Source organism: Emys orbicularis, chromosome 4, assembly GCF_028017835.1.
Source record: "Emys orbicularis isolate rEmyOrb1 chromosome 4, rEmyOrb1.hap1, whole genome shotgun sequence".
Classification (NCBI taxonomy): domain Eukaryota; kingdom Metazoa; phylum Chordata; order Testudines; family Emydidae; genus Emys; species Emys orbicularis.
In genome coordinates this window covers 39,660,042-39,677,778 of record NC_088686.1, presented here as the reverse complement: position 1 = coordinate 39,677,778, position 17,737 = coordinate 39,660,042, and the positions used below count along the sequence as shown (strand labels likewise).

Sequence of the window (17,737 nt, the reverse complement as noted above, 5' to 3'; positions counted from 1 at the left end):
GCTTTTCTTATAACCATATAGAAAGAAGCATGCCTGTGGACTATAAACTTACCTTGTTTTACTCCAAAAGCATTGATTAAAGAGAAAAGGCAATCCAGAACCAAAGGGTCATATTTTCAGCAGGCTTCCATCATTTCACCCACACATGCATTTGTTTTGCTGGGTGCTCAGAATTTGGGTGTGCTCAAATTTAGTGAGCACAATTAAGGGAGAAATGCTGTAAATTTGGCTCTACAAATATCTATCGCTTATTGATGCTAAGTACCATAACTGCCAATAAAAGGGCCAATAAAAAGGCTAAAATCTGATACCCTTCAGAAATATGGTGACGCTTCTTCACACTGGAAATCCCCTACTGCTACCCAGCAAAGACCTTCAGCTGAAAAAAATCATTACCATCTATTGGCTTGAAAGACCAGTCACCAAGCTGGAAATATCAATACACCTATCAGAGAAATGTTACAGGTTTTTAACTTTTTCTTTTTCTCTCTCCCTCCACCCCTTTTTAACTGCAATTTTCAAATACCATTTTTAGTGACCAAAACCAGCTAAATATTATTTTATCCAGTAATATCCAATAGATGTTACCTTTGTTTCTGCTAACCAGCGATGAGGGTCATTCTGTAACCCAGGTGTAAGTGATATTGCCTGGAAAAAAAAAATTGACAAAAATGGAATTTTTTCTTATTTACTGAACAAAATGAGCGTACTAGTTCAAAAAATCATTACTAAAGATCAGTGTTGGATGGTTTATTCCTAAATATTTTAAAGAGCTGTTTAATTTTATATCAGTCACATTAAACTTTAATGTTTAAAGGATAAGGAATGCAATGTCATCAATATAATTCTTGTTTAAAATGAAACTCAGGTCAACAGTTATTTGGTACATAGTAATTCTGTTATTTTTCCCACTTTATCCATATGATCACTACAACACTATGTGATTAGAACATCCTCAAAATGCTTAAATGTTTTATTATTACATTATAGTTGTACTGTACCAACAACATGCATCAAGATATATATTCTGGGTGGCCCTTTGTGAAAATTATGTTTAATTTACAGGGAAATGCAATTTACAACTATTGATCTCAATCACATGTTAAAATGCTTGTTTGTTTTTTAAAAGGACTAGGTTCAGTCAGCCAACCTCATTTCCTCCAGACTGTATGGCACCACATTGTGTAGCACAGAAGTAGTACAAGCCATTCTTGCTTGTGATTTCATTGTTAGCAATTTGGCTTTTCTTCTGGAATAGAACATGAGATTTTGACTGCTTTAGTTAATTACACATTTCTTGCTTTATCACAGAGTGAGAGAAATGTACAGTGGGCACCAATAAAAACTCAATATTTGCTATTCCATTGTGATGGTGTTATCTTCTATTCCAGCTATAAGAAGGTACTATACTTACTTCAGGTATTTGAGATTGATGATTACAAGTTCTTACATATCCCTTCTTGTACAGTAAGGTAATAAAATTACTAATGAAGACAGAAAATAAATCTGTACTGGGTATTTCAGTAGCAAATCATACATCAGGTGGTCTGCCATGCCTCTCTTCCACCAATCCCTTTTAAATCCAACTACACCATAAATTAAAACTTGCTAATAAGGAAATATTATACCTAATCTCTACATTTTTTAATAAACACGTCTATTCCTTTTCATGGGTTGTTTTTCATTACTTCTTTTTAAAGAAGTAGAAAAAAATCTGTGTTTTGCACAGACCTGTATTGTTAATGGAAGTCTAGTTAAGTTCAATGTCCATTTAACATCTGATATATCCTCTTTTGTAGAAAACAAACCTGTATCATGCCTTATATATCCTGCTCTTTTCCATCTCAAAGTGGTATGAATTTATTTATTGTTTAATTTACAATACTTGTTGGACTGGGATACTTTTATCTTCATGCAAAGAGGCCTTACTGTATGCCTATATGGGGCTTCTTTCCTGCAAGTCAAATTATTTTTTTGGAAGAAGTCTATTCCTTTAACACTATTTAAGTGGGTTCTACTACTGTACCTCTTGTACTGGTTTGCATATTGAGAGAGTCAAAATACTTGAGGGTTTTTTGTTTTGCAGGTGGGAAGCAGAGGGGAGTTCATGTGGCAGCAAAAGACTGGTTGAAAAAAATAAATAAATTCCAACAGTTTATCTAGAATTCTTTAAGTTAAAACTCCACTCTGGGACAACTAGCAAATCTGGTCAGGTTTTTCGTTTTGGGAGAATTCAGTGGATGAAGACTAGAGATTCCCTAGCTTCCTCCAATAGCATCATTATCTTCCTCTTAAACCCTCACAAGACAACAAGATTGCAGTGATACTCCTAGAAGAAAAGGACTTGGGTTAAACCTTTCCAGAGCCCTTGACAGAACCCATAGTGCTGGGGAGAGGAGCATCACTGAAGTCCAGTGAGAGCCATGTTTTCCCTCCTTCTTCCAGGGCCAATTGCACTGCCTCCATACAACACCTCTACCCAGTGCCAATATGGGAAGAGAGCAAGAAATTTTGTTGCTGTAATAAAAATTATGTCCCCTTCATGGGCTAGAGCAAAGGTCAAGTGGCTCAAATATGTTTTAAGCTTGCCAATGGCATGCAACTTAAGGGGTTTGATGAAACTGGATGAGTCAGGAGAAACTGACAAGCAAACTTTTCTTTTAAAAGGAAAACAAAACCTCCATACTTTGGCATTACTTTTAAATTCCAAGTTAACTGTAATTTCTAGGAACCATGTAAATTAAAACAATAATTCCATCTGTGCTGCTCAGTAGACTTTAGAAATCAGAACTTGGGAGTTCATGAAAGGAGGAAAGTTAGGAAATTTGCACTTTATTATGTGGTGAAACATTTAAACATATTGATGTCTGTCTGCCAGGATGTCACACTCAGTTCATTACTCCAGAGTCTGAATATTTTTAAAATATTTAGAGAAATTTCCATGTTGAAAAAATGTCTATTTTCCCTTTTTTTAAGAAAGTACACTACAGCAGCAGCAACAACATTTACACTCTTCAAAAACCATGCAGCGTTAAGTGATAAAAGAATATGTGTTAAAGTATAAAGCATATAAAGTGTAACTATCTCCATTCTCCATTTTTGTAATATTAGAAAATATATGATGACTTAAATTTGACATTGTTCACAAGAATAAACGTAAGAAATGTTTTCTGTTGTACTACCAATCTTATTAAACAAACAGAATTTTTAAAATAAAAAAATAGTTTGAATCTAAGAAAGAATACTTTATTAAACTGGGTTTCTGAATCTTTGTTGAGAAACTATAGCTATTTTACCAAAGATTATCTTCATTAATTGCTAGAGCAGCATGCTGAGGTCTATTAATAAATACCATAGGGGTTGAAATATGCTGACACTTTCTCTTTTAACCACTTGTCATATGAGAGAGACAGGACAAAATATGAAAGCATTACTGATATGACCCACAATTTTAAGATCTGAACATAATTTCCAAGCAAAACAGTAAGAAAGTTAATGTACAGTGTCAAACAGTGTTATTTTCCCCTCTGAGCCAATGTGATTCAGTGTGCGACCAGGGAGGTCATTTCACATCAACCAACAATAATTGGAAACCATTATTTATGAAGAAAAAGACTGGCAACTGAAAATAATAACTTCTGGTGATGCACAGGAGGGGGCTTGTGTTATCTCTCTATAAGATACATAGCAACATGCGTCACACCACAATTCCATAATACGCTTAATACCATATTTTTTTTTAATTGTGTCACCTGTCATATTTGAAATCTTTTACTCAAGAAACTATCTGTAGCAAATATGTGACTACAAGCAGCCATGCATAAAAATTCCATTATAGTTACCCATTAGGTAGAAAACTAAAAATCTAAGGCAGACTGAAAACTAATAATTACTTTGAATTTCTCCACAGAGTCCCTGGAAAGGATTTCACAAGCTGCATCAATTTCACTTCCTATCATGGCGAGAATGGATTCTTGTTCTGTCTCTAGACAACGCAGCTGATCCCTAAGCTGTAATCTGGCCTCCTCCATCCTCCTCAAATGATCTTCTTCACTGCTTATCTGTTTATCCTGGGGCAAAAGAATGAAATAACAATAAAAAAAGATTTACTATTAAATTAACATAACTCCAGTATCTTTTTTTTTTTAGATTGTGCTTTCAGAATGCAAAGGGGCATTTCCCCATATAGCTCTCAGAACGTTATAAAAAAAAACATAAAAGGGTAATAACTTTCATAGTAAATAGGCAGGAAATGTGAAGATTTTTAACAAATAAGGCAGCTTGCCTTAATGACCTATCTCCTTGGCAAGTTATTGCCATATTAGATGGGAGATTTGAAATAATTTACCCAAATAAAAAGGAAAAATGGGGGGAAATACTTTATCATGCTAAAACACATTTCTGTTAACAGACCATAGCAAATCTGCCTTTCAATATGCACTTTGAGCACAGAAAGCTCACTAAACGGGGACAGGGGGCTGCAGACAGGGGAGTTTGAGAGGGAGAGCAAGAGATCCCGCTGCCGAACAGGCTACCAGGTGAGAGTACTAGCTGTTGGTGTGAGTGAGTTTGCTAGACTGTTTGAATTTTAATTGTGATTCTGATTTCAGGTGACTTCAGTTTCAGTTACAACTGCTGTTGCAGTTGGGACTGAGTGCCTGACCTTGTTCCCTTGATTGCCTTTGATTGGCCTTCCCCAGTGTGACTCATGAGTGGGTGGGACGGACCTAGGCAAGCAGGCTTTAAAAGCCAGAGGCAGAGCGACCAGAGGAGCAGAGCAGAGAGGGGGCTGCAGACAGGGGAGTTTGACAGACGGAGGCTTATGATGGTTAGGAAGACCCACAACACCTGTGCCAGCACTGCTTCTGTCTCCTCCACCTGCGCCTGTAGCCAGACAGAGCGCCTGAGCATGGATGCTTCTACCCAGATCCTGGTGTGGTTTTGCAGGGACTGTAACTTGCAATTTCCACTTACTGATATCCAGGCCGCGGGGGGGCATCCAATGTGAAAGGTGCCTGCTGGTGGAATCTCTCAGGCAGCAGGTGGGAGAGCTACAGGAGGAGGTGGCTAGGTTGAGGAGCATCCGAATCCACGAGCAATTCCTGGACAGTGTCCATGTGGAGACAGCTGAGGTAGCTGTCCCAGTACACAGGACTGCTGACACACCACTGGTGGAGGAGGAGATGGCTCAGGGTGGACACTGGCAGCTGGTTACTTCTGGCAGCAGGCTGCGCTCCACCCCTGCTCCGAACCCTCCCGCCGTGGTAATAGGTAACCGTTATGCTCCTCTTGATACAGGAAAGAAGGAATCACCCCCTACAGTAAAGGAGGAGAAGCCTCGTACCCCTAAGCCTGGGAGGTCTGCCGCCACCACTGCGAATAGGAAACGTAGGGTAGTGGGGGTCGGAGACTCTCTGCTGAGGGGGACGGAGGCACCCATCTGTCACCCTGACATTTCATCTCGGGAGGTATGCTGCCTGCCGGGGGCCCGTATCCAAAATGTTACAGAGGCATTGTCGAGGATTATCCAGCCTTCTGACTACTACCCCATGCTACTCATCCATGTGGGCACAAATGATACTGCGCGGTGTGACACTGAACGGATCAAGAGTGACTACAGGGCTCTGGGAGTACGGGTGAAGGAGTTTGGAGCGCAGGTGGTATTCTCTTCGATTCTTCCTGTCAAAGGTAGGGGCCTGGGCAGAGACAGATGCATCATGGAGATGAATGCCTGGCTGCGAAGATGGTGTCGCCAGGAGGGCTTTGGCTTCCTCGACCATGGGATGCTATTCGAGGAAGGACTGCTAGGCAGAGATGGCGTTCACCTTTCGAGGAGGGGAAAGACCCTATTTGGACACAGACTGGCTAACCTAGTGAGGAGGGCTTTAAACTAGGTTTGACGGGGACAGGTGAGCAAAGCCCACAGGTAAGTGGGGAACATGGAGACCTGGGAGATGGGTCGGAAACGAGAGGGAGCGTGGGCTATAATGGCAGAGAGAAAGGAGGGTCAGGGCAAAACTGGGAGGCAAGCTCAAACCAGTATCTTAGATGCCTATATACAAATGCGAGAAGTATGGGTAATAAGCAGGAAGAACTGGAAGTGCTAATAAATAAATACAACTATGACATCGTTGGCATCACTGAAACATGGTGGGATAATACACATGATTGGAATGTTGGTGTGGATGGGTACAGCTTGCTCAGGAAGGATAGACAGGGGAAAAAGGGAGGAGGTGTTGCCTTATATATTAAAAATGTACACACTTGGACTGAGGTAGGGATGGACATAGGAGATGGAAGTGTTGAGAGTCTCTGGGTTAGGCTAAAAGGGGTAAAAAACAAGGGTGATGTCATGCTAGGAGTCTACTACATTCCACCTAACCAGGTGGAAGAGGTGGATGAGGCTTTTTTTAAACAACTAACAAAATCATCCAAAGCCCAAGATTTGGTGGTGATGGGGGACTTCAACTATCCAGATATATGTTGGGAAAATAACACAGCGGGGCACAGACTATCCAGTTCTTGGACTGCATTGCAGACAACTTTTTATTTCAGAAGGCTGAAAAAGCTACTGGGGGGGAGCTGTTCTAGACTTGATTTTAACAAATAGGGAGGAACTCTTTGAGAATTTGAAAGTAGAAGGCAGCTTGGGTGAAAGTGATCATGAAATCATAGAGTTTGCAATTCTAAGGAAGAGTAGAAGGGAGTACAGCAAAATAGAGACAATGGATTTCAGGAAGGCAGATTTTGGTAAGCTCAGAGAGCTGATAGGTAAGGTCCCATGGGAATCAAGACTGAGGGGAAAAACAACTGAGGAGAGTTGGCAGTTTTTCAAAGGGACACTATTAAGGGCCCAAAAGCAAACTATTCCGCTGGGTAGGAAAGATAGAAAATGTGGCAAAAGTCCACCTTGGCTTAACCACGAGATCTTGCATGATCTAAAAAATAAAAAGGAGTCATATAAAAAATGGAAACTAGGACAGATTACAAAGGATGAATATAGGCAAACAACACAGGAATGCAGGGGCAAGATTAGAAAGGCAAAGGCACAAAATGAGCTCAAACTAGCTACGGGAATAAAGGGAAACAAGAAGACTTTTTATCAATACAGTAGAAGCAAGAGGAAGACCAAAGACAGGGTAGGCCCACTGCTTAGTGAAGAGGGAGAAACAGTAACAGGAAACTTGGAAATGGCAGAGATGCTTAATGACTTCTTTGTTTTGGTCTTCACCGAGAAGTCTGAAGGAATGCCTAACATAGTGAATGCTAATGGGAAGGGGGTAGTAGGTTTAGCAGATAAAATAAAAAAGGAACAAGTTAAAAATCACTTAGAAAAGTTAGATGCCTGCAAGTCACCAGGGCCTGATGAAATGCATCCTAGAATACTCAAGGATCTAATAGAGGAGGTATCTGAGCCTCTAGCTATTATCTTTGGAAAATCATGGGAGACAGGAGAGATTCCAGAAGACTGGAAAAGGGGCAAATATAGTGCCCATCTATAAAAAGGGAAATAAAAACAACCCAGGAAACTACAGACCAGTTAGTTTAACTTCTGTGCCAGGGAAGATAATGGAGCAAGTAATTAAGGAAATCATTTGCAAACACTTGGAAGGTGGTAAGGTGATAGGTAATAGCCAGCATGGATTTGTAAAGAACAAATCATGTCAAACCAATCTGATAGCTTTCTTTGATAGGATAACGAGTCTTGTGGATAAGGGAGAAGCGGTGGATGTGGTATACCTAGACTTTAGTAAGGCATTTGATACGGTCTTGCATGATATTCTTATCGATAAACTAGGCAAATACAACTTAGATGGGGCTACTATAAGGTGGGTGCATAACTGGCTGGATAACCATACTCAGAGAGTAGTTATTAATGGTTTCCAATCCTGCTGGAAAGGTATAACAAGTGGGGTTCCACAGGGGTCTGTTTTGGGACCGGCTCTGTTCAATATCTTCATCAACGACTTAGATATTGGCATAGAAAGTACGCTTATTAAGTTTGCCGATGATACCAAACTGGGAGGGATTGCAACTGCTTTGGAGGACAGGGTCATAATTCAAAATGATCTGGACAAATTGGAGAAATGGTCTGAGGTAAACAGGATGAAGTTTAACAAAGACCAATGCAAAGTGCTCCACTTAGGAAGGAACAATCAGTTTCACACATACAGAATGGGAAGAGACTGTCTAGGAAGGAGTACGGCAGAAAGGGATCTAGGGGTTATAGTATCAGAGGGGTAGCCGTGTTAGTCTGGATCTGTAAAAAGCAACAGAGAGTCCTGTGGCACCTTTAAGACTAACAGATGTATTGGAGCATAAGCTTTCGTGGGTGAATGCCCACTTCGTCAGATGCATCTGACGAAGTGGGCATTCACCCACGAAAGCTTATGCTCCAATACATCTGTTAGTCTTAAAGGTGCCACAGGACTCTCTGTTGCTTTTTAGGGGTTATAGTGGACCACAAGCTAATATGAGTCAACAGTGTAATGCTGTTGCAAAAAAAGCAAAATGATTCTGGGATGCATTAACAGGTGTATTGTGAGCAAAACATGAGAAGTCATTCTTCCGCTCTACTCTGCGCTGGTTAGGCCTCAACTGGAGTATTGTGTCCAGTTCTGGGCACCGCATTTCAAGAAAGATGTGGAGAAACTGGAGAGGGTCCAGAGAAGAGCAACAAGAATGATTAAAGGTCTTGAGAACATGACCTATGAAGGAAGGCTGAAAGAATTGGGTTTGTTTAGTTTGGAAAAGAGAAAACTGAGAGGGGACATGATAGCAGTTTTCAGGTATCTAAAAGGGTGTCATAATGAGGAGGGAGAAAACTTGTTCACCTTAGCCTCTAAGCCCATTGCTTCTTGTTCTATCCTTAAACTGCAGCAAGGGAGGTTTAGGTTGGACATTAGGAAAAAGTTCCTAACTGTCAGGGTGGTTGAACACTGGAATAAATTGCCTAGGGAGGTTGTGGAATCTCCATCTCTGTAGATATTTAAGAGTAGGTTAGATAAATGTCTATCAGGGATAGTCTAGACAGTATTTGGTCCTGCCATGAGGGCAGGGGACTGGACTCGATGACCTCTCGAGGTCCCTTCCAGTCCTAGAATCTATGAATAAACCTCCTAAGTCAAGGGGGCATGCAGAATGTGGCAAATTATTATGACCAATAAATTAGTATTTTCTTGTACCCAATCCAGAAAAATACCAGCTACTGCCAATTCAATTTCAGCCAAACCCATGAGAGGAAGCAAGGGAAGTTGTTCACACACAATTTTTTACAGGGATTCCCATAATCTCAGGCAACCTCTAAACCGAATATCCACATATATACACAGTACTTATATGTACTATGCAATACACACACACACTCCAGGTATTACACTACACATTATACCTTCAGAATGGCTCATTTAAAAAAATACAACAGGTTTATGAAAATAAGATGAGCTAACAAATTTGACAGGTGTCCCGCAGAGAAGCCTGACTTTTTGTAATAGAGAAATATCCAAATTAAACAAACAGCAGCTAATTTACATCAAAAACATCACAGGGATTTTACTATGCAGAGTTATTAGTCTTTATGTATTACACACTACCAGCATAGGAGTGTTGATGGTACTGTTATGATCTATGTTACTACTAATGCAGGTAATAGGGATGCATTATTTATCTTTATAATGTCAGTACCCTCTACCACCTCAATATAGAGTGAATATGGAACATCACACTACACTCCAAAAAATCCAACCTGTTTAAAGAAATGACTCCCTTAATTCGAAATTTTGCTTTACATTTCCTTTATCTATTTTTTGATCAAGCAGCCTGCACTTCCCCATCTTTTAATATCTTCAGGGACTAAAGGGGAGGGAAGTAGTCATGGTTAACTGGGATATGCATGAAGGGAAAAGGAAAAGGACAAAGTTGTTCAGAGATTTCTCTCTATCATCTCATCCTCACCTTCAAAAATAACCAAGCTATTTATGTATATATACGCCATACCTCTTTACACTGAAATTTACACTCAGATGGAGAAAAGGTAGAAAATGAATAAATATTTCTTCAAGAATTATAGAAAATAATGGCTTTTGCTAAAGAAAAAGACACCAGGTGCTTTACTTTATGTATTTCCAGGATGGAAAATGTGTTTTGCATGTCACACTTCAAAGCTAAATGCAAATTTAAGATAAATGTATGGATTCATTATTTTTTGATTTCATGATTTAAGGCCTGAGCTGAAGTTTTCATAATTACTTTAAATCTATTTACCAAATGAAAATATTTAACTGTTCTCATTTATGGGGGGAGGGATAGCTCAGTGGTTTAAGCATTGGCCTGCTAAATCCAGGGTTGTGAGTTCAATCCTTGAGAGGGCCACTTAGGGATCTGGGGCAAAAATCAGTACTTGGTCCTGCTAGTAAAGGCAGGGGGCTAGACTCCATGACCTTTCAAGGTCCCTTCCAGTTCTAGGAGATGGGATGGGATACCCACTGATTTCTGTTGCATAGCAATTTCTAAACTAAAAATTCACATCTCAAATAAACTTTACATTTTGCTAGTTAATGGCAGTAACTTTTATCTGGTCATCTCTCTTCTAGACTAGATTACTTCAACCTTCCCCTCTTCTAACCACCCCAATTCCCATCTTGCTTCTCTAAAGTCTGTCCAAAATCCATGGAAGTCTTCTGCAAACCCACTGCAAACCTGTTACCTCTCTTGTCTCCGTTTCAAACCCTCCACTGACTCCCCTTTTTCCTTCCGTATCATGTTTAAGATACTGGTTCCCATTCTCAAGGCACTGTGCAGCTCTGCTCTAGACTACATCTCTGCTCTAATTTCTCCCTACTACCTGCCCCTCACTCTGCCTACAGTTCACACCTAACCACTTCCTTTAACTCTCTCCCACTGACATTTCCATTACTTCTTCCATGCTGTCCCTTATGCACAGAACTAAGGCACACAGATACTATTCTGACAGGGAAAATGGATACATTAGACCAGGGGTCTCAAACTCAATTTACCGTAGGGCCAGTGCCGGTTCTCAAATCCTCCCAGCAGGCCAATAATGTCACTGAAGATGGTGTTCAGAAAAGAAAACATTTATATTGTATTTTTTATTTTGAATTTCTTAGAAATAATAAAACTGTTATACAATTTTATACAATTCTTCACCTGCAAGAGAGTTTTTAGTGTTTGCCAGACACCTGGCAATGCTTCAGTTCTGTCCATTTGTTGATGTTTGGCCTCAGTGACTGAGCAGTTGAAACCTTCAGGATTGCAGCAAGGTGTGCATCAGATAGTTGTTTTCGGTATTTTGACTTGTTTAGATTAATTGTGGGAAAAAGTGACTCTACCTCCATGGCTGATTCTGCTTGGCAACAAGTGATGGTATCTCTGTCCCTCTCCCACTGGGAGCTGCGAGGGGCGGCGCATGCAGCAGACAGAGCCGACAGCATGGCTGCCTGGGCCTCTCCTCCGTGGGCCACAGGGGGAGGTTCTCGGGCCGCAGATTGGCTGCAGGCCGGGACTTTGAGACCCCTGCATTAGACTAATCAAATAGATCTCCATTCTCTTCCTAGGTGGCAAGTCAGTAAACCCACCTCTTTCAAATCTCAGCTCAAAACAGACTTCTTCCATAAAATCTATTGGTATTAATTTATCATCTACGGAAGTGTGATTATTTAAATATGTAACCCCTTTGGGGTTTAGAGAGCATAGCCCTTTAAATCTTTTTCCTAAGGGGGAGGGGGAGAGTAAAAAAAAAAAAAAAAAAAAGGGAGGGAAACTCCAGGGGGCAGGCTGGAGCTCCAAGGAGAGGGAGAGGCAACCTGCAGGCCCTGGAAAAGTAAAGCAGGAGAGAACCTGCCCGAGGCCTGAGATGGACAGGGCCGATCGGGACACTCCGGGACAGGAGCCAGGAGGAGCACTGTGCCAGGGAGGAATTGCCGAGAAGGACAGGCCGGAGCTGGACCCAGTATTACTGCTGCCCAGAGCTGCATGGGGCTGTAAGTACTGGGGCTTCTGACTCTGCATTGGGAACAAGGAGGGAGGTTGCTAGATAGTTAAGTGGGGAGGTGGTCGCTCTGTGTGGCTTTGCGGAGAGCGGCAGAAGAGGGCACTGGAGGGGTTTGTTGGGGGAAAGTTCACTGGCGCCGAAGACGACCAGGAGCACCCAAGACTCACCACTGGACTGAAACTTTGCTCAGGACTCCTGAACACTGTGTGCAGACACGTTGCTCAGTGTCTGCCCTTCCAGACTCTGCCACCACTGGGCCCGTGGGGCCTTGGCTTGGATGCAGCCCTGTTTTACTGCTCCCCCTATATTTCCCCTTGTTGTTTTTCTCCTCTCATCCCTCTGTAAATAAATATTTCCCTTGTTATATCCACTGTACTTTTCCTGTGGGTGTGTGTTCACTCTGGGGGGTTTGGAACAGGTGCCCCTGGGGTGGAAGGGATTTCTCCTGCTGCATTCCTGCGCGCGCCATCTCTTGGCCAGAGCTGCCTGCAGAGCAGACTCCATCTTGGCCACGAGGGCGCTAAAGTTACACTTGGTGGCCTGTGATCCGCTGTCCCGCAATGCCTCACATGATCGTCCTTCTATATGAACGGGTACTATAGCCTGGGGGCCTATCAGCCCATCTGGGTAACCTGTTTGTGGTTTTTTCTGAGGAGCCTTGGAATTTCAGGGTCTTGGGTTGCTCCTTCTCCAAGCCCTGTTGGTGTTTCCCTGAAGCTTCCTAATGGTCTGCTGCAATCTCTGAGATACCCTTGCATGATCTGTCTTGTTTTGGCAATCCAAGGCATAGTGACCATCTCTTCCACAGTTATAACAGAAACCTTCTCGCTGGCTATCACCCCTCCTGCTACTCTCCCCTCTTGAGGATGGCACAGTATGTCCCTGAGCCTTCATCATGGCCACTTCTCGGGTCAAATCTCTCAGTGCTGCTGCCACTGACAGGGCATCTTCCATCTCTCCAAGCACTGTGGTGGTGCGACTCCCTGCCATCTTCGGCTGCACCACTGCATCCACTTGCAACAATCGCTCCTCCTCTTCACGTATCTCTCGAATGAGCTTGTGGAATGGGGGTGGGTTTTGGGCCCGCTCCCTCAGCTACAGTCACCACAACATCAACCCATCTTGTCGGGTGCCCCGAAGGATTTGGTCCAACCTAGTGGAATCAATGCGCTTGGTGGGGACGCCCTCCTTCCGCACTACCTGCTGTAGCAAATCCTCTAGTCTCCTGTTGAAATCCAACAATCGTCCGTGGGGCTCCTGATAGGTATGGCGGAAACGATAATACAGGTCTTCACTGCTATCAGTAGTACCGTAGATACTCTCAAGAGTGGTTAAATAGTCTTGCACTGTGGCAGCTGGTTGTGAGTCTTTCAGGGCTCGGATAATTTGCATGGCAGGTCCCCTCAGACTCTCAAGCACACTTTTCCGCTTCTCAGCATCAGAGCATTCCCACTCTTGGACAAGTGGCACCGTAAAATCCCTCCAGGTCTCGTAATCCTCCTCCCCTGGGGGTACAGGTGACACCCCCGAGAATGAACGTAACCGCTTGTATGGAGCACTTTCATATACCGGCCTCAATGCATCTTTGAGAGCGTTTCCCAGCTCTTTGGCCCATCCCACCAGGCTGGGTGCTGCAGGTGTTGAAGCCCCTCCTAATGGCAAAATTAATTCTTCTCTTGTCCGCTTCTCATCCACCATCAGAACTTGCAATTTCTGCGCTAAAGAATCCACCTCAAGTGACACAGGCACACTAGGAGGAGACTGCTCTGCCCCCAGAATTGTCCAGGGAATACCTTCTACTTGCACCTCTTTCGGCACTTTATCAAGATCAGTTTCCTTGGAGTGAGTACATAGTGCTACCATGCCCCTCACTTTGCGGTTGTAAATACGGGTGTGGACCTTTACTCTCCCCAGTATTTCAGCTGCATCTAGGCTCTCCTCAATTTCATTTGGTTCCATCTCTTCTGGGAACCCCGCCACCAGCACAGCTTTGGTTACTGGGATTCGTGCCCCTCGGCACAGGTCTTCTAATAATCCTCTCTCCATTTTTTTTTTTTTTTTTTTTTTTTAAACTGAGATGAAAGTCACTCAGGCGTTTCTTTGCTCTGTGAAGAAGAGCCCAGGGTGCGCAACGTAGGGGTGTGTGTGTGTACTGCAAAGTCCCCGTACGGGCCACCAAGTGTAACTTTAGCGCCCTCGTGGCCAAGATGGAGTCTGCTCTGCAGGCAGCTCTGGCCAAGAGATGGCGCGCGCAGGAATGCAGCAGGAGAAATCCCTTCCACCCCAGGGGCACCTGTTCCAAACCGCCCAAAGTGAACAAACACCCCCACAGGAAAAGTACAGTGGATATAACAAGGGAAATATTTATTTACAGAGGGATGAGAGGAGAAAAACAACAAGGGGAAATATAGGGGGAGCAGTAAAACAGGGCTGCATCCAAGCCAAGGCCCCACAGGCCCAGTGGTAGCACAGTCTGGAAGGGCAGACACCGAGCAACGTGTCTGCACACAGAGTTCAGGAGTCCTGAGCAAAGTTTCAGTCCAGTGGTGAATCTTGGGTGCTCCTGGTCGTCTTCGGCGCCAGTGAACTTTCCCCCAACAAACCCCTCCAGTGCCCTCTTCTGCCGCTCTCTGCAAAGCCACACAGAGCGACCACCTCCCCACTAAACTATCTAGCAACCTCCCTCCTTGTTCCCAATGCAGAGTCAGAAGCCCCAGTACTTACAGCCCCATGCAGCTCTGGGCAGCAGTAATACTGGGTCCAGCTCCGGCCTGTCCTTCTCGGCAATTCCTCCCTGGCACAGTGCTCCTCCTGGCTCCTGTCCTGGAGTGTCCCCGATCGGCCCTGTCCGTCTCAGGCTTCGGGCAGGTTCTCTCCTGCTTCACTTTTCCAGGGCCTGCAGGTTGCCTCTCCCTCTCCTTGGAGCTCCAGCCTGCCCCCTGGAGTTTCCCTCCCTTTTTTTTTTTTTTTAACTCTCCCTCTCCCCCTCCCCCTTAGGAAAAAGATTTAAAGGGCCATGCTCTGTAAACCCCAAAGGGGTTACAAATAAAATTAAAAGAGCTGCACAGCTGTGTGATGAAACCCTGTTATGCATTGCCTGGTACTGGCATGTCCTAATTGTTGACAGCCATTTGTCTTTTTCGATTGAGGTGGAGCCATACATCCTCTATGTTCTCTGTTCTCAGAGATGGAGCCACACATCCTCTATCTTCAGTTTGACCCCAAGAAAGTTATTGGGACTCTTAAGTAACAATACCACCAATGAGAAGAACAAAAAACAATGTATTTGTCCCAAAAGAAAGGTTTTTTATTCTATAAATACTTCAAATAAGTATATTTTCCTATGTAAATTTTGTCTAGAATTCATGAGATGTATTATTGGTTTGAAACATTTAAAAACTTTATTTTATAAAGTAAAATGACAGTCTAACGAGGAGAAAGACTGAATGCAGCAGTCTAGAAATAATCTAGATTCTCCCCCAATATATTATATTATTACTATATATATATTATTAATAAAGAGATACGTATTAGACACATGAGCTGAACGGAAAATTGTCCACAATGAGAAGTTGAGTCCAAGAATCAGCTTCAGAAATGAGAACTCAGAACTAAAGCTGCAGCATATTCAAGCAAACGAAAGTAAAGTGAAGGACTACATGGGAAAATGAGAGCTTCTCCATTAACGCCACAAATCAATGACAATATGCAATTTTTTCAAAAGCTTATTTATTTGTTGTGGCAAACTGGCCAATGTTCATATGGTGGATCCCATGCTTTTCTTGGTGGGGGGGCTAGGACGCCACCCCTTGTTCCTGCTCTTGATGCGCCAAGGGCCCCGCTAGTGGCCTGGGAAGGTGGTAGAGGAGGGAAGCAGGGAAAGGGTCTGGGTTTGCTCCTCACTCTGAGCCCCAGCTCCTCTCAACCACTGCGGGTTTCTTACCCTCTTCCCACTTGGGTAGGGTTACCCTTGTTCCTTGACGCTGGGGAAGGGAGTCTCCTACCCTGCTGGAGCAGGGTCTCCCTTCCTCCAGTTCTCTGGTCTTTCAATTATCAGCAAAATACCTCCAAACTCCGGTCCTCTCTCCTTCCTCGCACACCCTGTCTGCCTGAAGCAGGGTTTTTTTTATTAGGTTCCTGGCAGGGCCTTAATTGACTACAGGTGCTCCAATTAACCTGTAGCAACCCTCCCTAGTCTACAGGGAACCACGCCTTAATTAGCCCAGGTCTTATATATTTCCCCTCGACCACTGTCTTACTGCTCCCTGGCCCTGCTGTATCACATTGTCTATAAAGATGTGTGTGAGAGCCTAAATTAAGACAGAGGAATTCTATAGCATTTATCACCCTTACTCAAAATGGAAGCTTAGAGATTTGTAATTATCACATATTGGACAATGTTAAAAAATTTTAGTAGAAGCTAATGCAGGATGGAAAAGATGACCTAAAATTGATTCCAGACAAATACATTTGTGGTAACATTTGCTCATTGCTTTTACATGCTGTTTTGTCTATACAGAACTGTGTGAAAGAGACAAGTAGTACAGTCACAGCCCAAAGGAAAAAAGCCCAAAGACCTTGGCTTTCATGTACTTGCTGGGGGGGGAGTTGCTAGTGAACTTTTTTTCATTCCTACAGTTTTGACTAGACTATGATAAAATTCATCTAATGAGAGTTAGACAGCTCTTGATCACAGTGAACTCGATTGTGATGCTGTAGTGAAGTGAATGTCCTGTACACAGAAAAGGACATTTGACACACTGATATTTTTTTAACATTGTAAAAGGATTAGCAATTCTGAACAGCTGGTCAGATTTGATCCAAAGAACACAGCAGTAAGGATAAAAATCAACTTTTTTCCCCTGGGAAATCTTTTGGATTGGTAAAAGTCAATTTGGAGTTCTCATGTTTTCTTTTTCTCTCTCTTTTTTTTTTCTTTCTTAATTATGTCCATGTGGCAAACAGAGTTGTGCCTGTCATTAACATTTGCAGTCCAAACAAACCTTGCCATAACAAGATTTGAAAGTTACTCGCATGAAACAATAAGATATGAGACTTGTAAGCCAACTGTTTTAGCATCATTTTAGTTGCATAATGGGCTGGAGACTATTTGAAATCCTAAGTAATTTCCTGTGGGATGCTACTTTTTTCCCCTTTAACTTTTTGTGAATCTTCATATACGAGATTAACTTTTATGTCATAAAAATGAGGAACAAAGTCTTCCATTTACAATTTTGCCATTAGAACATAATATTAATTTAAGTTCTGACAATGTACTTGGCACTGTTCAAGATAAATTCCATCACCATCTGTGCAACGAAATCTCTCTTTGAAGATACAGTGTCCTGGAATAAGAACAAGGAGAGAAATCTCTCTCATGCTATACCAACGGCATTGATTGGAATATATTTGTGTGCTGAAGAAACCATTAAAAAGCCATGATGGTGTGAAGAGGAAATTGGAAGCCAAAATGAAGAAATTAGAAGACAATGCAATAAAAGACTTCAGAAGCTGAAGTCTGACAATTGTGTGTTTGAAAAAGAACTCTGGAAGGTACAGGAAAACTTCATAGACTTACAAAAGAATAGTGATAAAATGTTAAAACAGTCCGAACGCACGTGAATACCTAATAGTATACATGCACAAACTAAACATTAAAACTGTTGTTGGTGGTGGTCAGGTGGTACTTCTGGATTTACAATGCCAGTTCAACAGAGAAACAGCAGT

General features: G+C 42.5%; 1 protein-coding gene across 1 annotated transcript in view; it reads right to left on the bottom strand.

The window, feature by feature from the left end:
• Positions 1 to 17,737, bottom strand: part of CEP128 (centrosomal protein 128) — a 421,445-nt gene that overhangs the window by 265,140 nt on the left and 138,568 nt on the right. Inside the window, exons 15-16 of the mRNA XM_065403283.1 lie at positions 3,894 to 4,070; positions 589 to 648 (exon numbers count right to left, since the gene is read on the bottom strand). Coding sequence (XP_065259355.1) covers positions 589 to 648; positions 3,894 to 4,070 — 237 coding nt within the window. The remainder of the gene's footprint in view (positions 1 to 588; positions 649 to 3,893; positions 4,071 to 17,737) is intronic.